The sequence below is a fragment of the Acomys russatus genome, chromosome 5, assembly GCF_903995435.1.
Source record: "Acomys russatus chromosome 5, mAcoRus1.1, whole genome shotgun sequence".
NCBI classification, from domain to species: domain Eukaryota; kingdom Metazoa; phylum Chordata; class Mammalia; order Rodentia; family Muridae; genus Acomys; species Acomys russatus.
The window spans coordinates 25,711,193-25,737,484 of record NC_067141.1 but is presented as its reverse complement, the minus strand read 5'-3'; the positions used below and the strand labels follow the sequence as shown (position 1 = coordinate 25,737,484).

Genomic DNA, 26,292 nt, shown 5'->3' with positions numbered 1-26,292 from the left:
TGCCCACAACCCCAGTACTTGGGAGGCTGAGGATTCCAAGCTAACCTGAGCTACATGAGGCCCTTTCTTCAAAACAAAACAAAAATATAAAAACCCAAAGAACAAAGCACTCTCTCTCTCTCTCTCTCTCTCTCTCTCTCTCTCTCTCTCTCTCTCTCTCTCTCACACACACACATACACACACACACACACACACACACACACACACACACACACACACACGAGCTGTTCAAGAACAGTCAAATCTGTATGGTTGTGTTCTGGGCCAGACTGAGCTATAGTGTAAGACCCTATCTTAGAACAAAACAAAATACCAGCCTGGGGCAGCGGCTCAAGAGGGGGCACACACGCCTAACCTGAGTGAAGCCCTGCTCCATCTCCGAAGCCAACCCCTGATAAACCTGATAAAATCCCCAATAGATAGGCCTCCGGCTCAGCTCCAAGGAGAACTGGACATTCAAGGATTTCCTCAGCTCCATGGAGAACTCCGGGCCAGCCTGAGCTATGTGGGGGCTTTTCTTTAAACAAATAAGTAAGACACAAACTCACTTAAGTTTGGAAATAACCCTTTTGAGTGAGGTGCAAGGGAATCGGCTGAGGGGCAGAGGGCAGGCAGGCAGGCTGGTGTTCTGATAGAGACGCTGTCCCTCCATAAGTGGGCCCCCTTTTTTTGGCTTCCAATGCTTGGCCTGTTTTACAGTGAGCTGGTGAGCTCTGCCTGTGTGGTAGCACAGGCCTGCTTCTCCAGCACTTGGGATGCAAAGGCAGGCAGATCTCTTCGAGTTCAAGGCCAGCCTGGTCTACACAGCAAGTTCTAGGACAGTCAGGCATGCCAAGAGACTGTGCCTTAAAAAACAACAACAACAACAACAACAACAACAAAACCCTAAGACCCAACTATGAGAAGGAGCTATGAGCTCATTCTATTCAAGTGTCCCCCTTAATCAGCATGGAGTCACTGTCTTCTCAGAGACCCACCTAAGATACAAGTTCTTCCTCAGTGGGACCCAGGAAGGTGCACAAGACACCAGCCAACCAACCTTGAACCGGATGAACTTCTTCTTCCAGGAGTGCAGTCCTGACAAACAGATCTGTTTGAGGGCTTCATGGCTTAGGCGGAGGTCGATGCCATCAGGGGTGACAGTGAACTGGAAGGCCACAGCTTGATGAGCTTCTGCCATGTTGAGTAGGGACCTAGAGCAGGGGTAAGGATGGTTTGGATAAGCTGGCACCAGCACCAAGGACACCGCCAGTAGGAGCAGGCCCTGTCAACGTTAACCCTGTGACTTAACTGGCTCACAGTTGTTTTCAATAGAATGTACACACACACACACACACACACACACACACACACACACACACACACACACACACAATCTTAAAGATAAGTAAAAAAAAAAAAAACTATGCAGAACCATAATAAAATCTAACATATGAGGGGCTAGAGAGATGGCTCAGCGGTTAAGAGCACTGACTGCTCTCCCTGAGGTCCTGAGTTCGATTCCCAGCATCCACATGGTGGCTCACAACCATCTACAATGTGATCTGATGCCCTCTTCTGGCATGCAGATGAACACACAAGCAGAGCACTGTATAATAATAATAATAATAAATAAATAAATCTTTTTTAAAAATCTAACTTATGAGTACGTTTTCATTAGATGGTAACTTTCCCACTGAGGCCCACAAGGCTCTGATAAACCTGCCAAAAACCAACAGGCATCAGGTCTAGAGGAATGGCTCAGCCTCAATGAAGCCCCAGTATGTTTACATCCTGTGGCAGCCAGGAAGACAGCAACAGGGTCTGGCCATGGTGAATGCAGAGACTCCGCTTGAGAAAGCAGAAAGGCACAGTCATAGCTTGTGTGAGGCACAGACCATGGCCCTGGGCGGGGTGAGGAGGCTCACATCTGCAATCCTCCTCCACCTGCTTCCCAAGCGCTGGACTACAGAGCGGAGCCACTGTTCCTGGTTTGTGCACTGCCAGGGATGCATAGCAGGGGATGCTAGGCAGGCACTACTAACAACAGAGCCGGGCCCAGCGTAAGCCTCCCATATCTGTAGCAATTGTGAGGCAGGTAGTACAGACAAGAACCCTGCACATGGGCATCAATCTTGGCAGACAGGACCTGGCCAACCAATCATAGGTTCTCAGAGGTGAGGCAGGCACAGTGGCCCTGAACCTGGAGCGTGCTGATTGGCTAGGCTGAGTGACCAATGAGTCCTTTTATCCTCCGCCCCACCCCCCACCCCCAGTCCCACTGCCAACCCTAGCGCTGGAATTACCTGCTGCTATACTCCGCATTTACATGGATACTGGGGCTCAACCTAGGTCCTCAAGCTTGCTCAGCAAGTTCTTCACCCCCTGAGTCATCTCCCCAGCCCATGAAGGGGCTGTAAACAGCGGCAGATTAAATGCAGTATTGCAGTCAATTCGATCCAAAGTCACAAACCCCATGTTTGCCCAGAAAGCAAACCTGATCTCAGGACAATCACGGGGCCTGAGAATATTTATGGCGTCTTTTCCAGGGTGAACTATCCTGGTCACATGGCTTGGGTTTAATGTTCAGAACCACCTGAACCTACCGGGTGTGGCGGTACAAGCCTGTAAGTCCAGCCCTGGTGAGGCAGAGGTGAGAGAGGGTCACGAGTTCAAGATCACCCTTGGCTACACAGTGAATTCAAGACCAGCTTGGTCTGCATGTAACCCTGTCACAAACAGACAAGGCCTTGTTTATTCTCACAGCAGGCAGTCCTACTGCTCCGTGGGCACGCATGAGCAATGCACGCTGCCCTCACGCAGCCTCTCGGCTTCAAACCACTAAGCAGGTACTCGTGGCAGAAAACATCAGCCTGAGAAACTCAGGCCTGCAGAGATAACGAGGCAGTCGCAGTCTCTATGTTGGCTTCACATACTACTTCAAATTCTCTGACTGCCTCCAGAGGCCACCAGGAAGTACACATCGAACCACAGTACATGGCACCCACAGGAGCGGCGAGAATATGCAAACAATGAGGAATCAGGAGCTTCACCTACCGCCATCGCAGAAATAGGATGAGGTCCGGCCACTCTCGAAGAGAGCCTGTCCTTTCCTCAGAGGCTAAGCATAAAGCTACTTTGAGGCAGTGAGTTTCTAGGCTAGCCTGGGCTACGCTACACAACAGACCATATCTCAACAAAATCAAACAAAACTGAAAAAAAAAAAATGGAACCCAGCAACTCCTCTCCTTGGCAAAGATAACCCAAAGAAGTGTACACAAAAACCTATACATGCATGTTCACTGTGACAGACAAAAACACAGAAACAGACACGTGCCCTTCCACAACAGGAGAGGAGACTACAGCCAGGTTCCTCCACAAGAGGAGGCGTGCAGGTAAACTAACATGCTAGCACACTTGAACATAACTCGGCCTGAGAAGGAAAGCGGCAGCAACACACTCAGCAATATGGATGAAGCCATGGCAGTGAGGTCTGGGGACGTGGCTCAGTGGGCAAAGGGCTCATCTCACCTACACAAGGCCCAGGGTTCCATCCTCTGTACCACGTAAGCCAGGCATGGTGGCATGCAGCTGTCACCCCAGCACTTGAGACGTGAGGCAGGAGGATGGGATGTTGAAGTTATCCTTGGCTGCAGAGTAAGCTGGAAGCCAGTCTGAGCTACATGAGTCCCTGTCTCATAAAACCAAAGCAGACCAAACAGGCATGACACGAAGCTAAAGAAGACAAATGCCATCTCACTCCATTTACACGAAATGTCCAGAACACAAAGATCTGCAGAAATAGAAAGATCTGAGCTGCCAGGGCTCGGGGGAGCTTGGAGAAAGGATGAAGGCTAAAAAAAGTGCTTTTGGGGGGATGGATAAACCAAACTGATTAGAAGGACAGATAGGACTGGAGAGATGGCTCAGAGGTTAGGAACGCCACCTGCTTTTCCTAAAGGTCCTGAGTTCAATTCCCAGCAACCACATGGTGGCTCACAACCATCTATAATGTGATCTGATGCCCTCTTCTGGTGTGCAAGTGTACATGGAGGCAGAGCACTGTATAATAATAATAAATAAATAAATCTTTAGAAGGACAGATAGTGGCAAATTGATGTGAATAAATTTAAAATCACCAAAACTCAGACTTTTGATGGGTGAGTTGCTTATGTGAATATACACTGTCTTAGTCAGGGTTTCTGTTGCTGCAATGAAACACCATGACCAAAAAGTAGGCGATGAAAAGGTTTATTTGGCTTATACATTACTCACTCTTCATCATCAAAGGAACCCAGACAGGAACTCAGGTCAGGCAGGAACCTGGAGGCAGGAACTGATACAGAGGCCATGGAGGAGTGCTGCTTACTGGCTTGCTCAGCCTGCTTTCTTATAGAACCCAGGACCACCAGCCCAGGAATGGCCCCACTCACAATGGGCTGGGCCCTCTCCCATCGATCATTAATTTAAATAAACAACATTTCATAGCTGGATATTATGGAGGCATTTTCTCAATTGAGGTTCCCTCCTTCCAGATGACTCTAGCTTGTGTCAAGTTAGGATAAAACTTGCTATGCTGCATACCTCAAGTAGGCTGGGATTTAAAAACACTGTCTCAGAGGCTGGACAGATGGCTTAGTGGTCAAAGATGCTTGCTGCTCTTCCAGAAGATGGAGGTTTAGTTTCCCAAACCCACATTAAACAGCTCATAAACACCTTTAACTCTGGTTCCAGGAGATCTGATGCCCTCTTCTGGCTTCCATGGGCAATGCACTCATGTGGTGTACTACCCCCCCCCACACACACACATGCATAAATAAATAAAAATTAAAACTGTGCTGCACAGATGGCTCAGCAGTCACCAGCTGCTCCTCTACAGGAGCCAGGTCAGGTTCCCAGCACCTTACATGGCAGTTCACAACTATCTGCAACCCCAGGTCTAGGGGATGGGATGCCCTCTTCTGGCCTTCCTGGACATGCATACAGACAAAATACCCAAACACATAACAATAAATAAAATGTAAAGATCGATGCATGAATGTAAACCAGGATAGCTTTGAACTCCCAGAAATTCACCTGCTTCTGTCTCCTCAGTGATAGAATTAAAAGCGTGGACACCACCATGCCTTGCAAGAGTGTATCACTTTAAAAAATATACTGTCCCACCTGGGCATGGTAGTTCACATCTGTAAATGCAGCAGCACTCTGAGTGGTTGAGGCAGGAGGTTTACTGTGAGTTAGAGGCCAGCCAGACCTAGAAAGTGAGGCAGTCTAAAAATGGAAGAACAAAAACAAAACAAAACCCAAACCAAACAAACAAAAAAACCCAAACCACTGGGAAAAAGGAGCTAGGAGATGGCTTGGTGGGTAAGGTGCTTGCTTGTACATGAGATCTTGAGCTGGGTCCCAAATCCAGCTGTGGTGGAGCACACTTGTAATCTTGGTGCTGAAATAGGAGAATGGGCCTTAAGCCCCCAGGGACAACCGGCCTGGAATATACGGGGCAGTAGCAGAGAGAGAGACCCTGCCTCAAAAACAAGGTGTGGGGCTGGAGACAAGGCTCCCTGATTAAGAGTGCAGTCTGCTCTTGCAGAGAACCAGAGTTCCGCTTTCAGCACCCACATCGCTGGCTCACCTTGGTCTAAACTCCAGCTCCAGGCAGATCCAATGCCTCTGGCCTCTGCAGATACTTGCACTCATGTACATTACACACACAAACACACACATACACCCCTAAATGTTTTTTTAATTAAAGAAAAAAAGGTGAAAGCAAAGAACTGACTTCCGAAAGCTCCCCTCTGCCCTCCACACACTCACCACGGTGTGCATGCATCTCCACTCTCTCACACAAATCCTACACATGTAGTAATAAACTAAAAATTTTTAAGTGAAAGAAGTGGTCAGGTTCGAGGCTAGCCTGGTCTACAAAAGCAAGTCCAGGATGGTCAAGGCTACACAGAGAAACCCTGTCTCTCGAAAAGCCAAAAAAAGAAGAAGAAGTGGTCAGTTGCTAAGAAAAAATTCTTGCGGTTGACCTCATACCTCCATATGCACAAGCACACGCACACACATATGCATACATATGAACACACACACATTCACAAAGAAAAAACAAAGTAAAGAAAGAAAAGAAAATGTCCTCTCACAAAACAGAAATGTCTATTTAACACCTAAGCATCTAACCCTTCTCTGGCCAAACACACAAATAGCGGCATCCGTATGGAATGTGATGACTCTTGTAGCCTACCCCATCACTGTTCCCACCAAGGTTCTATTCAGAACAAATGTCACCCTCCAGCACTAAGGAAGGAATTTTTGGGGGGACCCTCTACCATGATAGGGTAGATACCAAAGTATCTGCAGACAGCTCAGTCAGTAAGGTACTTGCTGCACAGGATGAAAACCTGAGCTTAAACTGCATTAAAAAGCCAGGCATGGTGGAGCACATGTCTAATCTCAGCACCTGGAAGGCAAAGAGAGGATTCCTTGGGCGTACTGGCCAGCCTGCCTCACCAAGGGATCTGCCCCAAGCCAAAGCGAGACCCTGCCTCAAAAAAATATGGTGGATGTAGAAGGATGACAGCCAAGGTTGACCTGTGGCCTACACGTACACACACACACACACACACACACACACACACACACACACACCACACTCACAGATTTCAGGAAGAGTGGGCAAAGGTTTTGTGTGAGCCAGGAAAGGTGGGCAGTAACCTCAAGCAGGACCAAGCTGCTGGGCTGTTTCACAGCTGTCCCCTCAATGTGACAGAGGCTCTCATGGGTGCTAAGGAGTCCCGGATGCCCCTGCCTCCTGTGACTGGAGACACCTGCTCCACCTACATGCTACACAGCAGACTCCTGCAGAAGATGAGGCATACAAGCAGCGAGAGGAGGATAAAGCGGGCAGCCTGGAAGAATGGGATGAGGGTACACAGAGCCCCACGGAAGAAGACATTTATAAATGTTTTGTCTTCCTAAGGACCGTGGGAAGAGTCCCCCAAAAGCCTCCATGAACTTGGCCATAACCTAACACTTCCTCAAATATTCAGAGTCATAAAACAACACATTCAGAAGCCGGGTGGGGAGACAGAGGCAGGTGGATCTTTGTGAGTTCAAGGCCAGCCTGGTCTACAAGTGAGTCCAGGACAGCCAAGGAGACACAGAGAAATCCTGTCTTCAAAAACCAAAAACCAAACCCAAAATAAAACAAAAACAACACATTCAGGCCGGTCCAGAACCTCACCTATATACCTGTCCCTGCAATGACCAGACTGGTTGGTGACACAGACCTATGGCTCTCTGGCCTTCTTCAATTAAGAGTAAAAACACTGGGGGCTAGAGAGCTGGCTGTGCTCTTAAGAACACGCACACTGCTCCTGCAGAGGACCACAGTTCAGTTCCCAGCACCCACATCAAGTGGCTCAGAGCTGTCTGTAAGTGGCTCCAGGGAGATCAGACACCTCTGGACTCAGGGGCACACCTTCATTCACACATACACAGCCACACACAGACACATAATTTAAAATAATAAAAATGAATATTTAAAAAAATATAGCATCAAAGGAGTGGTGATACGGCTCAGTAGTTAAGGCACCTACTGCTCTCACAGAGGACCCTAGTTCAGCTCCCAGCACCAACACAGTGTGGCTCATAATTGTCTGAACTCCAACTCCAGGGGATCTGAAGCCACCTTCTAGGCTCCAAGGGCGCTGCTGCACATGATGCACACGTGGACACTCACACACATCTTCCCTGGAACGATCGGATTCTCTTCCACATTCGTGTCCGAGCAGTCACAGGCTCAGTGTGTGTGTGGGGGGGTGTGTGTGGACCTATTTGTACATGCAAGAATGTGTGTCCAAGTGGCCCACAAATCTTGCCATATGCATCCTTGTGTCCCCAAACTCAGTTCCCCCAGGAGCCTGGATGCTCTGCTCTCCTCACCTTGGCCACCAAAGGCTCTCAAACTCTGCCCATCAGAAGCCCTTCCTCTTCTTTCTCTAGAAATGTATTTCTGTCTCAGCGGCAGCAAGGCCCGGGGACAGGCCTATCCCTGCCTGACTCATCCCCAGGTTCCTCCTTTCACCAGGTGTGTTCTGCGTTGGTGGCCCTCTGACAACAGAAAGCCAATCTGTTCCCCAGCTGGCCCTCTGCAAAGCCCCGAGGCTGGATAGTAGGGACACACTCTGCCGACTTCAGTCCTCCCTTCCCAGGAGCCCTTCCTGCCGTCACACCCTCCCCAGCCAGGGCATCTAGGGCTGTGTCCTTGTGTCTGTGCAGCTGGGAACCTCCTCGATGTACTAGAAGAAAGGCCTTTAGGCCAGCTGGCCCAGCCATTCTATCTGGCAGGCCAGCTGTACCTGGACACAGGCCACTGACACTGGGCAGCTGCCGCCTCCTCCTCCCTTCCAAAAACCGTTGCAAGGAGGGCATGGCAGGCGTCCATGGTGACTAGAGGGTTCTGCCATGTCTCCATGCGGTGTGCACCAAGCACTGTTTTTCCGGGACCAGCCCATATTCTCACCTCAGGTCACCAGTGGCACAAAGCCTGGCCTACCACATGGTCTGCTATGACCTCCAGCCACGCCCCCACCCCCTCCCCCTGTCTGTACTGATGGGAGGTTCTTTGGCTCTCTGTACCTTGGGAGCCAGCCAGTGCCCCTGTCCCTAATCAGAACTTTACAACCTGTGCACGTGACCAGATGTTACAAACCCACCTTTCAAGGCCTAAACTACGAAGACTGGGATCAGCCTGCCTCTCTCAAGCTGCACCGTCTCTTCCTGCCTCTCTCTTGCTAGGCCTGCCTCGGTAGGGCATGCAGGGACCACACCTGTCTTAATTGCCCTTCCCCACTTCATTCACCCAAGCAACAGAACCCACGGAGGAAGGAGGCACCTCCTTGACCCATCCCTTTCCTTGCCTGGGCACAGAGCCCGCCTTTCATTGCCTCTCTCCAAATCCTGGCCTCTTCCACCACTAACAGATGTCCCAAGTGCCCCCGTGAAGCTCTGCTTTGTACCTACTCCCCCTGGGGACTGAGCCATCACAGCCCAGGGGGAAGAGAGAGTGTCCCTGAACGCAAAGTCTACACTAGGACCACAAGGAAGTAACTGTGCTGCAGGCCGTACACCTGGGCCCCACGTGCAAACGAGAACCACAAAAACACAGGCTGGAAAAGAAGGGTAAAAGGAAAACATGGATGGAGGTAGAGGGCTCTGGCCTCCCCTCTGCCACTCACTGTTTCTCCCAAGCTGTCAGCAAGGGCAACTCCCTATCTAGACCAGGCTGGCCTTGAACTTGTGGCTATCCCCATACTGGGATTACTGAATACACCACCAAACCTAGCTTTATTTAGCCTTTGGACTAAAATTCTAAACCAGAAGGAAAAGGTTACATGGCTACACCCTGTAGGCAAACACTGCACACTCCACCCCTAGAAGCAGGTCTGGCAGGATACACAAGAAAGGCCCCTCTAGGATTGTTCACAGCACAACTTGGTTTCTTGCCCTGTGGCCTCACAATGGCTCAGGGCGAAACTGCAGGTGGCTGCTGTGGCAGGAACCCCCTAGGTGCCAGGACGACAGTCAGAGATACATCCACTATGTCCCAAAACAAACAAACAAACAAACAAACAAACAAAATCCTGTTAGGACTAGGGGTTAGTACCTGGTGTCAGGAAACAAAAGTATTTCTGAGACACAGGTGTGGAGGCCTGGGCTTTTGCCCTGCCCCAGGTGACAGTGTTAATGTCCTGACTGCCCACCTCCAAATATCACCTGCCAACTTCCTTGCCTGGGAACATGCAGGTGCCCCCACCCTCCTAGGCCCGACACCATCTATATACCGGCCCCACAGCCCAGGAGGGCCTCTCAGGGAACACTGTGACAGAGCCCTAAGCCCCTTACTGTAATCCGCTGTCCAGAGCACCAAAATGCAGAACGAGAGATCTGAACTGAAAACCAAGCTCACATGAGTATCAGCCCCCAGCTTGCAATTTTGTATCTCCACCTGCACTAGATTCTGTGTGTGTGTGTGTGTGTGTGTGTGTGTGTGTGTGTGTGTGTGTGTACCAGAGATCTCCACCTGCACTAGATTCTGGGTGTGTGTGTGTGTGTGTGTGTGTGTGTGTGTGTGTGTGTGTGTGTGTGTGTGTACACACCAGAGATCTCTACTGCGCTAGACTCTTGGTGTCTGTGTGTGTGTGGCAGAGATCAACCCTGGTGTTGTTCCTCAGGACTATGTTCCTTGTTATTCTTTGACCAGCCTGGGCTCTCACTGGCTGATTAGGCTAGCTGGCTTGGCTGGCAGCAAGCCCCAGAGATACTGCTCTGTCTGCCTCTACAAGTACACACTGGCATGCCTGACCTTCCTCAGGTCCGCAGGCTTGCAAGGCAAGCACCTTACTGACTGATCCATCTCCTCAAGCCCTCCTGGGTCACTCCTGTCCTCACCTTTCATCACACTTAGCTAAATACGCCCCTCCCTCAGAGAGCCCGCTCTCTGGCCAGCTACTGACTTCACAGTCCCAAAGCACAGCGATGCTTCAGGACACTCAGCCACTCAGCTCACCTATGCTTTCTGGCAGAGGGCCCTCGCTCTCGCTTAATCGTTCCCCAATAAACTGAAAGCTTTTCAAAGACACGGATCTTACTTAATGCTCTTGATTGAAGCCCAAGAACTCTGCAGACTGCATCTCTCCTGCCACTGCCAAGACTGTCTCCTCCTCTCCTTCCTCCTCTTCTTCCTCCTCCTCCCCCCCTTCTTCTTTAAAGACAGGGTTTCTCTGTGTAGCCTTGGCTGTCCTGGAACTCACTCTGTAGACCGGGCTGGCTTCAAACTCACAGAGATCCACCTGCCTCTGCCTCCCGAGTGCTGGGATTAAAGATGTGCGCCACATCTGCATGGCATAGACGGTCTTCATTTGAAATTTTTTTATTTATTATTGTGTGGGTCTGTGTGCATGATACAGGGGGGGCACGGGGGGGAGTGCCTGCTACTGAGCATGTGTAGAGAGGTCAGTGGACAACTTTGAGGAGTCACTTTGTTTCTCCTACAAGTACATGGGATCTGGGGGTTGAGCTCAGGTCACCAGCCTTGCACAGCAAGCAATTTGCCCATTGAGGCATCTTGCTGACTTAAGACTGACTTCATTTTCACAATGTGGCTTGGTGTCGAGCTCCAGTCCTTAGCTAAATAAACGGCTCTGTGCTTTGCTGATGGGACGTGCCCGCTGGGCTTCCTTTCTCCACCATAGCCAGCCCCTCTGCAGCAAAACCATTTCCCCTCCGAGGTCAGCCCATGAGCCCTAATACTGGCCGTGCCACCAAGCTGCCCCCCCTGAGAAGACCCACTTCCCTTCGCAGACCAGGCTCTCTCAGCGTCCTTGCCCTTTTTGTAGCTCCCTGAGGCTGCAGAGTTGAAGCAGGCAGCCAACTAGGAAAGGAGGGGAAAGTTCAGGAGAGGCCCAGCACACCGCCAGAACCTGGCACATGCCAGAGAAACTGCAGTGTGGAAACCGTGTCCGTCATATAAATCAAACAGTAAGCCCAGGGATGACAGGCTTCCAAGCAACTGAATTATGCAAATAGGCTCCTCCGTGTTCCAGGGAGTATTTCCACACAGCCCTGCAGTCCACAGATGGGGAGCGAGATAGGTTGGTAGACAGGTAGAAACGACAACAGGAAGGGAGGTGACTCACACGACACCAGCCAGCGTAGATGGCAGGCGGGCTCCTTTTCATGTTTTCCATGGCAAAGAAAATGTAGGCATACCCATATCTGGCTAACTACTTGGCACACACCAAACAATGCCCCATTTTGTGTGTGTGTTCATGTGTATGAATGCATGTGCCCAAATTGGTGGCTCACTCTCCACCTTATTGCTTGAGACAGGGTCTTCCCCCCCCCCCCCGGGAACCCAGAGGGCCTCAGTTTAGCTAGGCTGGCTAGTCAGCGAGCCCCCAGGGATCCTCTTGTCTCTGCCTCTCCAGTATTGGGATTACATATGTGCACCACTGCTCCTGGCTTTTTATGTGGGTGCTGGGGATCTGAACTCAGGTCCTCCTGCTTACATAGCAAGCATTTTACTGATTGAGCCATCTCCTAAGCCCCTGCCCTTTTCTTTTCTTTCTTTCTTTCTTTCTTTCTTTCTTTCTTTCTTTCTTTCTTTTTTGGACAGGGTCTATGTAGTCCTGTATGTTCTGGAACTCACAGAGATCCACCTTCCTTTGCCTACCATGTGTGATTAAAGGCATAGGTCACTACACAGGGTTTCCTGACATATTTTTTATTAATTTGTTTTACGTCCTTCTGGCTCCTTAAATTCTAACTACAAGTTGGGAAGTGGTGGCATACGCCTTTAATCCTAGCTCTTGGGAGGCTAAGGTGGGCAGATCTCTGAGTCCAAGCTCAGCCTGGTCTACAAAGTAGATAGGACTTGCGGAGAAACCCTGTCTTGAAAAACAAAAATGAAACAAAACAAAGCTCTTAACTATAAGTCTAAGAAATGAATTCACGACTGTCCTTATTCACTAATGAGGAAAACAAGACTTAGATGTCAGCCAGGCGTGGTGGCGCACGCCTTTAATGCCAGCACTCGGGAGGCAGAGGCAGGTGGATCTCTGTGAGTTCGAGGCCAGCCTAGTCTACAAAATGAGTCAAAGATAGCCAAGGCTACACAGAGAGACCCTGTCTCGAAAAACCAAAATAAATAAATAAATTAATAAAAAAAAAAAAAAAGACTTAGATGTCACAAGCTTAAGGTCACAACAAGCCAACAACAGAGCAGGAATCAGGTTCAGGCCCCAGCTCCAACAGGCATGCCCTTTCCTTCCAAGGGGCAGTGGTGGCTGTGACAGTGAAGGCCAACTTAAGATTCCTGCATTGGCTTAGGTCACTGCTGTAGCCAAAATGATAGATGACAGCCAGCAGGAAAATTCAATTACTACGAACCTGGACCAGGCTAATAACTCTATCAGTATTGCCTAGCTTCCCACCAGAATTGCATAATTCACCGGCAGGCAGGAGCAAGCTCTGCCTGCAGCTCTAATCCCTCACCAGCTGTCCATCTCGCCTAGCAGTAAACAACCGCTGGAAATCCTTGGAGAAAGGGTTGCCCACGGGAAGTGGCAGCTTAGCAGAATTCCAAGCAGGGCATCCAGGAACATGGCAGGCGTCCTCACTGAAGACCAGAGACAGCACCAGGCTGATGAGCCCTGCGCTGGCCCTGGGCAGACCTCAGAGGTGTTGCCGGTGGGCTCCCTTATCACAGGTAACTAACTCCTGGGAGTGCTTAGAGAGGCTCTTAGCACTCAGGAGCCAGCGGCAGGTGGATCTCTGAGTTTCAGGCCAGCCTAGTCTACAAAGGGAATCCAGGACAGCCAAGGCTACACCGAGAAACCCTGTCTCGAAAAACCAAAAATATATAGATAACTAAAATGAAATAAATAGAGTAAAAAAAAAAAGGGGGGGTTGAAAACCCTGAGTATGATTGCTATATGCTGATAGAAATGAGACACACATACCTTGTGCTTTTGGTGGACTTGGGGTACAAGGAAAGGAAAGAAATCTTAGTACAATTCAGTTGCTGTAAAGAGAGTTCAGGGTCACTGCCTTCAGGTGAGGACCTCTTATGCTACATCCTTGGATGAGAGAAGGCATTGGGCGGGTAGGGACCTGGACAAGAGTGGAAAGCAGGATGTGGAGGGGGAGATCAAGGCCCACGCACTGACTTAGCGTGCCTACGAGAACTCCATCTTTATCCCAGCACTCGGGAGGTAGAGGCAGATGGATCACTGTGAGTTCGAGGCCAGCCTGGTCTACAAAGCAAGTCCAGGACAGCCAAAGCTACACAGAAAACTCTGTCTGGAAAAACTGAATTAAAAAAAAAAAAAAAAAAAAAAAAAAGAACTCCATCTCCAAGCCAAGACACTCAACAACCCTGCTCCAAAGACTCCACCTTGGAAACTCTGTCACACTGGCTATCAGTTTTCCAACGCCTTTCTCACTTGGGGTGTGAGTGGCAGGAGATCAGTCACAGCAAGGCACCCTCCCTGTGAAAGGTTCTATCTTTTTGTTTGTTTGTTTTTCAGCCAGGGTTTCTCTGTGTAGCTTTGGCTGTCCTGGACTTGCTTTGTAGACCAGGCTGGCCTCGAACTCACAGCGATCTGCCAGCCTCTGCCTCCAGAGTGCTGGGATTAAAGGCATGCGCCACCACGCCCAGCTCAAAAAGGCTGTATCTTGACTTCCTGGCTGGGCAGTCTCTGTTTGCATTATATAAGTCAGCCATGGGAGACTTTCCCACAATAAGACATATCACCATAAGCCGCTCACACTGATTGGCTGGACACAGTAGTTCAGGTCAGGTTAGAAAACAAATGCTCTATGGCCAGTCTGATCTCAAGAGGTATGCAGGGTCAGGCCTGGCTAGTATTTGGATGGTAAAAAAAAATTAAGTTTCAATCATCAATCTACCTCTCCCCCCAAAAACAACAGAACTCCCACCTACCGCACCCTGTCAAAATTCAAGCTGGACATGATGTTGAACCATTCTAATTTGAACACTTGGGAGGGGAAGGTGAGAGGATCATACTTTTTTTTTTTTGTTTTTTTTTTTTTTTTGGTTTTTTTGAGACAAGTTTTCTCCTTGGCTGTCCTGGGCTCCCTCTGTAGACCAGGCTGGCCTTGAACTCACAGAGATCTACCTGCCTCTGCCTCCTGAGTGCTGGGATTAAAGGCATGTGCCACCACCGCCCAGCAAGGATCATAAACACAAAGGCATCTATGGCTACATAGCCAGCCTAAGCTACGTGAGACCCTGGCTCAACTTTAAAAAAATAATAATAAAGACTAGGTGTGGTGGTGCTCACCTGTAATCCCAGGAGGCAGAGGCAGGTGGATCTCTGCATTTGAGGTCAGCCTCGTCTACATCTCCAGTTCCAGGCCAGCCAGAGCTACCGAGTGAGACCTTGTCTCAAAAAGAAAGGAAAGTTACAAGTAAAGCAAACTCAAATGTAGGCTTTATACTATACAGCTTCATTAAGAACTGGTAAATCGGCCAGACAGTGGCAGCGCAGGCCTTTAATCACAGCACTTAGGAGACAGAGGCAGGTGGATTGCTGTGAGTTCGAGGTCAGCCTGGTCTACAAAGAGAGTTCTGGAACCCTGTCTCAAAAACAGAAACAAACAAACAAAACAAAAGACAAAAAATAAAACAAGACAAAATACTGAAGGGGACTAGCAAGACGGTTCAGCAGGAGGTGGTTCTTGGTGCCAAGTCAAAGGGACATGCACAGGAGAGGGACAGAATCAAATCCTACAAACGGTCCTCTGGTACACACAGACAGACACACATACACATACACACACACACCACCACCACAAAAAACAAATGTCAAAAAACTGTTAATAACAAGAGAAATTCACATTGACACGGCTGTCTACCCCTTCCACTCTGAAACACAGAATGCCAGCCTGCGCTCTCACTGCCAGGAAGGGGCATGCAGCTATCCATCAGCTCAAGGAGATCAAACTTCTCATACCACTCACTGCTCCCACAAATGTCCCCAGATCCCCAGGGGCTCTCCTGTGCACCCTGCACATGTCTGCCACCTCAGTGACCTGGCATAAGCAATGCAAGCAATTCAGAACATAGTGACAATTGGAAAACCTGTCCAACTGCAATCCTGACACTGGCATCTAGAACCTGTATCTACAAATGTTCTGGTTTACAGGGACAGGGGTCACAGGCCACAGGCCACCTCCAGGTTTAAAAAGAAAAGCGGTTAGATGGAGCTGGAGACATGGCTTGGGGGCGAAGAATATGTCCAGCTTTGCAGAAGACCTGCGTTCAATTTCATCACCCACGTGGGGCAGCTCACAACTACCGCTAACTCCGGCTCTAGACTGTGCAACCTCCTCTTTTACACTCAGAGGTCACTGCACTCAAGCGAGTCTCACTCAATCTCTCTCTCTCTCTCTCTCTCTCTCTCTCTCACACACACACACACAAATATAAATAAATGTATATATATAAAAGATAAGACAGGTTTCTCATTATGTAGCCCTGGTTAGCCTGGAACTAAAGATTTGCCTTCCTTTGCCTACAGAGCCCTGGGATTACAGCATGTGCCACCACCCCTAGCAAAAGAAATTAAAAAAAAAAAAAAAAATACTGTAAGATGAACCCCAGGCAGTGGTGGTACACACCTTTAATTCCAACACTCAGGGAGGCAGAGGCAGGCAGATCTCTGTGAGTTTGAGGCCAGCCTGGTCTACAAAGTGAGTCCAGGACAGCCAAGACTACACAGAGAAACCCTGTCTCAAAAACCAAACCAAACAGAACAGAAAATGGGGGCTCACTCAGCAACTCTCCATGCTCTCAGATGGGTCATCTGACCTTCAGAGCGCCTCTCCCTCCTCATAACTCTTGTGCTAAAACCTGTATTAAAATACCTTCACTGACTCCAGCTCTGCTTATTTAAGAATGGAAGGGCTGGCAGGCAGTGGCCGTAAACACCAGTCCTCCTGGTAGCTAATGAAGTCTGTGGCATGTTTATGCTGCTCCAAGGAACCTTTGAGATGGTTTTCTGCTGGATAACCATGCCTCTGATGCCGCGATGTCCCCAACCTCAGCTCCACCAGATAGGTTTGTGGGGTGCCTCTGAGACACCCCAGGGCACAGTCGCCAGGGTTCAGTGACTAGGCCAGCAGGTCCATGATCAGAGAAGTGTGACTGAGGTCCTTCCAGGGGCCAAGTTCAAGTTCCTTGGCTGAGAGAAGGTCCACATCTCAAAGAAGTGGGCCTTTAAGTTTACTGCAGGTGGGTTTGAAGAGGCGGAAGCCAAGAAGTCGTTCATCCCTGATGGCTGGGGATACACGTACATCCATCAACTGTGGCCCCCTAGACAGGAGGGGCCCTGCACTTCTGAGTCCCACACCATACGTGTTCGCCAATAAGCCTCACAGCCAGTCTCAAAAAAAAAAAAAGAAAAAAAGAAAAAAAAAAGGAAGAAAGAAAAAAAAAAAAAAAGCACGGTGAGTGCAACCAACGTACTGAATGTTGCACCTCAGCAACACAGCATCCTGTTAGGGGCCTGTGGTTCTCCTCACAGTCATGGGGTCACGCTGAAGTCACCCAGGGTCACAGAGAACATCTCACTTCACCCATTAAGCACTAGGCATGGTGGTGCACACCTTTAATGCCAGCACTCAGGAGGCAGAGGCAGGAGGATTGCTGTGACTTCGATGGCAGCTTGGTCTACAAAGTGAGTCTAGGACAGCCAAGGCTACACAGAGAGACCCTGTCTTGTAAAACAAACAAACAAACAAACAAGTTCAAGAGAGTGTGCATAGGTCACACTATCACAAGATGAGGCCGGCCTCAGCCTTAGAGATCTGCAGGTCTCTGCCACCTGAATGCTGAGATTGAGACCTAACTCCTTACTGGAGTCTCGTGGGGGTCAAGGAGCATAGGAAAGCAGGTATCAGAGCTGCCATCCTACAGATGGAAATGAAGACCCACCCAGCCATGCTCACACCATCAGTCTCAGTGTGCATGTATGGGGGTCCGGGGTGAGGTCACCACCAAGAGCCCTGCTCTGTGACTGTGGGTGACTGGGGCCTAGCTGAGAAAGTGGCTACACCACAGATCTGGGCTCACTTCCAGACCTCGCCCTCACCGACAAGCCTCACCTCTCTTGCACACTTCATCAGCACAAGGGAGCGCAGAGCACCTCAGCTCCCAACAACTGAAGGATGCCAGAGTGCAAGGCCCGGCAAGGGCCCTTTAATTCAAGGCCGCACTCCCGCCATTCCAGCAGGAGCCTGTGGGGTCAACACCTGTCCTTCAAGAAAGTGGGTGTCTGTCCTTGCTCTTTCCTCCACACCCCCACCTATCTCAATGTCACAATGGCAGGATGGGGTCCTCCAGCCCAACTTACAACTCTGACTAATGAGGGGCAGCTCATTCGTTTCTTTTCAGGCTAGACCCACACTGCACAGTGGACTCCAGGGTAGACCTCCCATGCTGCAGGGAAGCCAGGGGTGAACGCTTAATAAAGCAAGCAGTTCCATAAAGGGCTGATCTACATAGTGAGTTTCAGGCCACCCAGGACTACTTGGTGAGACTGTTTCAAGGGGGAACAGAGATGTGGGGAGTCACTCACTGTGCTTGCCCCTGCTGGCATATGAATATCCCCACAGGGCATCATAACAAGGTATGTTGAATTCTCTGGTTTTTTTGGGAGGGGGGTTGGTTTTGTTTTGTTTTGAGACAGGGTTTCTCTGTGTAGCCTTGACTGTCCTGGACTCACTTTGTAGACCAGGCTGGCCTCGAACTCACAGTGATCCACCTGCCTCTTGGGATTAAAGGCGTGCAAGGCGTGCACCACCACCTCCTTCCTGGCTTACATTGAATTCTCTATTCCTGGCTTTACTCAAAGCTAAGGGACCCCTAAGGGAAGCCAGTACAGGTGGCAGTGGATGACATCACTGCAGAGAGCTGGTGGCTGGACATGGGAATGGCAGGTATTGCCACTTAACAGCATGGGGGAAGTGCACTGAGGCAGGGGGCTAACCACTTCCTCAGATCCCTGCCTCCCCGGCAGGAACTCCTAGGGATACAACCAATGAAACTTCCAGAAGACTCCCCATCCCCCTAATATCAGTAGGCTGGATCAGTCCAGTGGAGAAAGGGCACCCCAGCTTCTGTCTTTCCTTCAGCAAGTATTCGTATGCCTGAGAGTGTGACCATGCATGCCAGGGAGCCATGGGGGAAGGACTTAAACAGAAGTGGCAGACTCACTCAGCTCTGACCACACACGGAGGGGGAGGGGGACAGAAAGTCTAGATACCTGTGCTCCTAAGTGTCACAAGCCACCAACACCAGTGTATTATAACACGGTATTTTATTTTTCTTGTTTTTGAGACAGGATTTTAGGTTAGCCCTAAACCAGGCATACCCACTGAGACTGATCTTGAACTCCTAATTTTCTGTCTCCACCTCCGAAGGGCTGGGCAAGGACAACTAAGCCTGGCTTTACTGTTTTTGGTTTGTTTTGTTTCATTTTATTACTTGAGACGAGGTCTTGCTATGTAGCCGTGGAATCCTCCTGCCTCAGCATCCAAGCCCCAAACGCTGGGATTATGGGTATTTTCCATGCCAAGCTTTCTTTACAGTTTACCTAAATGGGTCTGTGTGCAACATGGGTTGACACTCCTCCTAGGCAAGGTCAACGGCCACCCTATTTCCCAACCTTCCAAGCAGGCAGTTACCCAGGTGCTGGGCCCCTCAGCGGGCAGCATGCCCACTGTTATTAACATTCCTGAAGGTCAGAACTCCTCGCACAAAAAGGGCAAAGGTGGGCACTTCTCAGAACCGGGCAGCCACGTTACCTAAACAGGGCAAAGCTGGCCTTAGCCCAGGGACCAGCGAGGACCCAATGTCCGCCTCAATATTTACATGAGGTTCAAGGTGAAGGGTACAAAGGGCAACAAATATTTGAAATCAACAAGTAGAACTTACTCCTTGTGTTAAGTAAGAAATTTAATAATAAAAACAAAAGCTTGCGCAGTCCAGGTTTGGCTCAGACACAAGCTCTTGTGCATCCCACTTGGGACTCCAACGCACTGGTGGTGGCGGCTGGCCTTGAACCCTGAAATCCTTTAATCCACCTCCCAAGCGCTGGACGGTACAGTTACACACCATCACAGTCCTGAAGAAACTCCTCTGCAACAGCTACCATGTAAGGGGATGACCGCAGAGCATCCCCACTTTTCCCCTTTTAAACTGCACAATATGCTGGTGTTGTTTTTTACTTAAAACAAAAAACACGTATCGTATTTACTTGTGGTGGTGAATACAAGCTACAGCACAGGTACAGAAATCGGGATAATTTTCACTCTTGGGACTTCGGGGATAGAACTCAGGTCCACAGGCTTGGCAGCAGGCTTATTTTCCTAACAAGCAGCATTCTTGCAAGAAAAGCTTAAATTGGCATTAATTCAAGTGTGCAGTAATCCTTTTATAAGCCTGTTAGGCGCGCCTCCAGCTTAAGACTCCTCACCCCTTTTCTTCTTTCCTGAACTGGAGCCCTATTTTCCGCATGTTCCCAGGCTGTCCCAGAACTCCGGGATTTAAGCGCTCCTCCCTCCTCAGGGAGATCTGCTAAACACACTTCAGAGTGATTCACCTTGTCCTACCATTTTAGTCTAAACTAATTCAAATGCAGGCTTTCACCAGCCGTAGAACTCTTGGTCTACCCGTAAATATCTATGCAGAGTGACTGGACATTTTCTGACCAAAAAAAAAAAAAGAAAGAAAGAAAAAGAAAAAGAAAAGAAAAAAACCAACTTCAAACGGTCAAAGTACAGGAGCGCCCCATAGCTCTAACCGCCTGGAGACCAAGACTCAAGGCGCTGGGGAAAGGGAAGGGCACTAGCAACCGCGGCTTCCCGCCCCGCCCCTTCCCCCCCCCTAAACTCAGCCAGAGTCACGTGACGGCTGAGAAAAGTAGGGGAAAGGTTACGAGAGCCCCGCCCCCATGCTGGCGCGTCCGGGGCGCTCGGATCCTGTTCCACCGGCCGAGCCCACGCAGGCCTTCCGGAGCGAGCCGGCGCGCGTCGCCTCTGCCATCCCTGTGCGCCGCCCGGGTAGCCACCGACCCGCTTTGTCCGGCGATAGATGCCGCCTGCCACAAACGGCTGGCCAGCACCGTGTCTCAAAGGGTTTCACTGCGAAGCCCAAGCAAAAAAAAAAAAAAAAAAAAAGTCAAAATTGCGGCGCTTTTATGAATGGGCAAAATGGGCATGAGGAATCAGGGTTGGGTAAGCTCCGGCCAGCGCCCCAAACTCCCGGGAGAACCAGGCCTGCCCATTCCGTGACCACTGGGTCCGCGCCAGGAGCAGCGGCGGCGGAAGGGAGGGGTTTCTCTCCCTCATCTGCAGTCAGGTGGCTTTCTAGCTCAAACTCGAAAGGTTTTGTCTAGTGCAGGAGGAAGCCGCTTCGGCCACTTCTGATACAAAACTTGACCGGGTTTGATTCCAGAGACGGTTAAGATAGAGTTCAAAGCCGGGCGTGGTGGTGCACGGCTATAATCACAGCACTGGGCGGGGGGGGGGGCGCATTTGCAGGAAGAAGTTCAGGGGTTCAAGGCCAACCTTAGCTACATAGCAGGCTGGAGGCCAACTTGCGGTACGTGAGACCCTACTTTAATTTTTTTTTTTTTAAATTAAGTATATAGGTAAAAAACAAAATTCAAGTGTATGGTTAAGTCTAGCGAGGCTTCGTAGTTAAGAAAACAGTAATTTACATGATAAAAGCTCTTGGTGCTGCAGCAGAGCCAGTTCAGCAAAAGACCGAAGCGGATGGTGCCCAGACCTACCTACTGCCCTGCACTCGCCGGGGGGCAAGCACTGTCCCCCGCACCACCGTCCTCCGGGGAGCCCCGAGTCTACTGACTATGGAAGGCGATGGTGGTGGTGGTAATGTATGCTTGCTGGCACAAATAAAAGGCCAACGCTGTATTTTGCTCATTTGGCTTGCGGTTTTGACAGAGATAAACACGCTTGAATATCAGGAATGACCAGAAACCAGACGCCTGTGCTAGAAAATGCTGTAACTAAATACGCGTTCCGAAAGGCTTCTAGACTCACTTTCATTTTATTTACGAACTTCCAAAGTTAGCAGTTTCCAACCAAAATTTGTCCTTGGATAAACTATTTGAATGCAGGGAACAGAAAGAAGCCGGGAGTTGTCAGGGAGTTGATGACTTTGATCTGTAGCTAGCCTGGGTCATACTAGGAACTTTTTAACACCTTAAAAACATCAGCAATCATCTGTTTTCTGTGGCATTAACGAAGGCCAGGCCAGGATTCACAACATGAAGATGAAGAAAAACGAAGGGAACAGGCTCTTAGGACACAGCCAAGCGGATCTCGGGGCTGCCCAGGAAGCGCCGTCGGGCTGTCCCCTGCCAAGTTCGCCCAGACCAGGTCACGTGACGCCCCACCCTCCCGGGCTCCGGTCCTGGCGCGACCTTGGGCAGTCTGTGGACACCCACCTGTCCTTGAACCCCGTTCAAAAGTGAGGGGTGCTTAACACAAGTCTCAGCGTCAAGGGCGTGTCCTGACGGCTGCACTGCGGGGACTCGCGCCGGGAGGGGGCACCGGCCACCTGCCAAGTCCCGAGGCCAAGCATCTTTCCTACTGCTGGGCCCGACCCTCACGGACCCCGAAACCAATCCACCTGCAAAGTGGCGAGTGAGATGGGGCTAGAAAAGGGTTTGGCGTCCACACTGGCCCCAAGTCACCCGCGGAGTCGGGAGTGGGATGGGACAGGAAAGGGAATATGCGCCCCTACTGAACAGGGACCAAGGAGTCATGCCTAATCCTGAGCAACCTTCGTGGTGCACCGAGGACCCCAAATCCACGCGCAGAGAGAACCCACTGTGGGGCAGGACACCAGGAGCCGAGGCCCCACGCGTCGCGGGCGGAGGCATCCTGCCCAGTCCGAGGACCAAGCATCCTTCCTCCCGCCCCGGGATCTCTAGACCCGTCACTGCGCAAGAAAGAGGGTGCCCTCTGCTTCTCCAATGCGTGGCTCCCGCGTACCTCACGGGCACAGTCTGGGTTCCCCACGGCGCTCCCAAGGGCGACACCCGCGCGCCCGGCCCAGGGCGGTGCCGCAGCGCTACCCACGCGCTGTCTTACCGAGTCTGCGGACGGCGGCGGCGGAATGAGAGCGGAGTCCCGGCCGGGGCGGGCGAGGACAAGCGCACCGACGCGCTCTGCGGGTGATTGGCTGCGCCCGGCCCCCGCTGCGGCGCGGGCGGGCTGGACGGGGCGGGGCCTGGATGGGGCGGGGCTACGGGAGGAGTCCCGTAAGGAAACTGAGGCTAAGAGCAGAGCTTGTCAACAGCTGTCATTGCTTTTGCGAGCCTCAGTTTCTTCATCTACAAAAGGGGCCAGCTCATTAGGGCCATGCCTATAAAAGCACCTTGCACCATGTCTGGTTTACACTTGCAGTTTATACGCACCGGCACATAAACTTTTCTGCATCCCTGCAGGGCTTATGCTGTTCCTGCTCCAGACTTTTGGCTTGGTTGATTGAAAAAAAAAAAAAAGATAGAAGCGTTGCGGGGGGCGGGAAAGGAATGGCTTGCCTAATATCACAGAGTGAAGAAGTAAGCCCAAGTCCCAAGTTTGAGTGACAGATGTTTGTCACCCTGGGGCAGGTTGGCTCCAGAGGCCAACACACTCTTGGCTGGGGAGGGGGGGCGGGGGAATCTGCTTTTTGGTTTTGGGTTGTTTGTTTGTTTTGCTTTTTGGTGGTTTTTGTTTGCTGTTTTGTGTGTGTGTGTGTGTGTTTGGCCAGAGTTTCTCTTTGTAGCCTTCGTTGTCCTGGACTCACTTTGTAGACTAGGCTGGCCTCGAACTCACAGAGATCTGCCTGCCACCGCGCTCAGCCATCTGTTTTGTTGTAGTTGTTTGTTTTTTGTTTTGTTTGTTTTTAATCTCATTTACCGAGCAATTAGGGTCTGGGGTGTAGCTCATGATGCGCATGCCTGGCCGGTGTAACGTCCTGGATTCAAGTCTCAGTGTCAAAAACCAATAGACCCGAATTACTCTTTGGATGCCGGGAGCGGAGTGATTGGAACCTGGTGCAGAGCGACCTCTGAAGAGGGACAGCCTTGCTGGGTTAGATGTGGGTAGGGTGCAGAGAAGCCGGGCCAGACCCAGCAGGGCCCTCTTCCCGCCACCGGGTGGGGCGCCCTCCCAGGCTGCAGCTCCAAGCCCTGCGTACAGCAACCACTCCATAAATGCGCTGAGGAAAGAAGACTGACCACACTGAGATCAAGCACGCCTGGTCACCGGAGAGCTCTGCTTGCCTCCATTTGTCCTTGTGTTGCTGCAGAAGGGTTCAGAAGAGAAAATGAAAGTTCCGCTTGGTCCCGCCCCCAACTATGGTTAACTGTTGCTGTGTCTCACTGCCCCCTTCTCGCCACCCCCACCCCCCCCACACACACACATTGTTTTAGAAGGCCAAGCGATTGTTCCGTGTAGCTTTGAGGTTTTGTTTTGGTGTTTTGTTTTAAACTTAGTTTATGTGAAGGGACTCGCAGATAGTCGGAGTCTTTCCCTTGGCTGCATGGTTCTGCTGCGATTTAATTGAACGGGCTTCCAAAGGACATTTAGGGACACACGCTACACTGGTCTTCTTAAGCAGCCTTCTCTGAGCAGCTGTTTCTGCGCGTGGAAGCAGAGAGGCAAGTGTGACATGTGCTATGTGGAAACACTTCCTGCCATCCACCCGACCTGATCTGAGGTGGGAACGGAAAAGAGCCTCCTTATTTTCATCTCATTGTTTTGGTTAGTCGGCTTTATTCTGAGGCTTGTCTGGCGAAGAGAGCCTTTCTCCGCGCTAGAAGCAGGAGTCTAGGTCCTGCACTGCTCCCTGTTGCGTCTGCATTGGTGGCTCTCCCGTCACCTCCTGCCGATCCCTACTTAAGGCTCCTTTACAGCGTGGACTGCGTTCACCTTACATGCCCTTCCTCTTTTTCCGGGAACCCCAGCGCTAACCGGTCCCCCATCCCCCACCCAAGGACACTTCCTCTCTTCTTGATGTCCCGCTTTACGTCCGTCTGGATTGGCCCTTTGCCCAGGCTGTCCGGGGAGGCTCTGCAGCCTTGACCGAGGGCCCTCCCTGCCCGCCACCTCGGTGCCACCTGCAGGCCAGGCGGGGCAGAAGCAGAGGCGGGGACCTAGTCAGCTGGGAGCGCCCAGGCGCCTCATGCCTCTTGTACCTGTGCCCTGGGGAGGTACCATAAAGAGCCAGAACCGTTTGCAACTGGTTTTATGCTGTGGAGGACCGCATTTTCCTTCCTCTGGCCCGCACCATGTTTCTGCTCCCAGGGACTTCAGCTCCCGGGGTGGCTATTAATAAAAAGCTTAAAGACACAACCCCTCCCCCCTCCTTCCCCGTTCCCTGTCCCTCCCTCCCCCTCTCCCTCTCTCTTCCACCCCACCTCCCCCGTGCCGTGGTGGGGAGCTTCGGGCCCTAACCTAAACTCCTTGAGCACTGGAAATATCCCAGGACCTGGCCCCAAAGCTAGGATATCCTTTCTCAACTCTGTAGGTTATTTTTCACATTTTTCCCTCAGTTTTAATCGCATAGACTGTGACAGCTGCCCACGATGGACACGGTTGCCTTGTGGTGGCTTGCATATGTAATCTCAGTACTCAGGAGATTGATGCCAGGGATTGTATATGAATTGGAGACCAACCTCAGTTATATCATAAACTTGTCTCCAAAAAAAAAAAAAAAACAAAACAAAACAAAACAACAACAACAACAACAACAACAAAAACAGAGTTGGAGAAAATGACTCAACAGCTAAGAGCAGGATACTCTCTTGACCAGGACCAAAGCTTGGTTCCCAGCAACCACATCGCAGAGCTCACAAACACCTGTAACTCCCCTTCCTAAGATCTGGCACCCTCTTCTGGCCTTCATGGGCACCTGCATTCGTGTGTACATACCCTCCCCAGAGCGAGGATACATCACACACACACACACACACACACACACACACACACACACACACTTCTTTTTTAATCTAAGAAAAACCCAACCATGCCTGGGGAGGTAGCTCTGTGTACATTAGAGTGCTTGTCCAGCATGCATGACGTCCTAGATTCCATCCTCTGCACCACATAAGGCAGGTATGGTGATGCACACTTGCCCATGTATCAAGTTTGAGGACAATGAAAAGAATACGTTGATTAACCATAGGCCTGCTTGCATGCTACACAAGCGCTGTACCACCGAGCTACCACAGCCCTCATATGTTATATATATATATATTTTTTTTTTTCAGTAGTAGGGCTCGAAGCCAAGGTCTTACACACAGTAGGCCAAACCACATCTCAACCCTAATTATCCCACCTAATACAGATAACAGGGATTTAATTCTCAAAGCCGCCACTGTCTTGCCAAGAGCATGGCTATGTTCCACCTCCCCAGTCTCCTTTCCTGCTGGCAATACCCAACAGGCTTTCATCCAAAGCACTTAAGATTTTGGAAAATTTAGCCAGGCATAGTGGCGCATGCCTTTAATCCCAGCACTCGGGAGGCAGAGGCAGGCAGATTGCTGTGAGTTCGAGGACAGCCTGGAGTAGTCCAGGACAGCCAAGGCCAACACAGAGAGACTCTGTCTCAGAAAACCAAAAAAAAAAAAAAAAAAAGATTTTGGGGAACTTGGCTATGGGACATAGTTTTGAGGGAACCCTATTCCACAATAAAGGATGTTGTA

General features: G+C 50.5%; 1 protein-coding gene and 1 non-coding gene across 2 annotated transcripts in view; one reads left to right on the top strand and one right to left on the bottom strand.

Moving 5' to 3' along the window:
- Positions 1–22,797, bottom strand: part of Cpt1a (carnitine palmitoyltransferase 1A) — a 60,546-nt gene extending 37,749 nt beyond the window's left edge. The window contains exons 1-2 of the mRNA XM_051145762.1: positions 22,691–22,797; positions 1,041–1,194 (exon numbers count right to left, since the gene is read on the bottom strand). Of these exons, the coding sequence (XP_051001719.1) occupies positions 1,041–1,181 (141 nt within the window). The 5' untranslated portion in view covers positions 1,182–1,194; positions 22,691–22,797. The remainder of the gene's footprint in view (positions 1–1,040; positions 1,195–22,690) is intronic.
- On the top strand, positions 16,432–16,567 carry LOC127190193 (small nucleolar RNA SNORA70). Its single transcript, XR_007830703.1, has one exon. It is a non-coding gene; the product is annotated as a small nucleolar RNA SNORA70 (small nucleolar RNA).
- Positions 22,798–26,292: the final 3,495 nt, after the last annotated feature.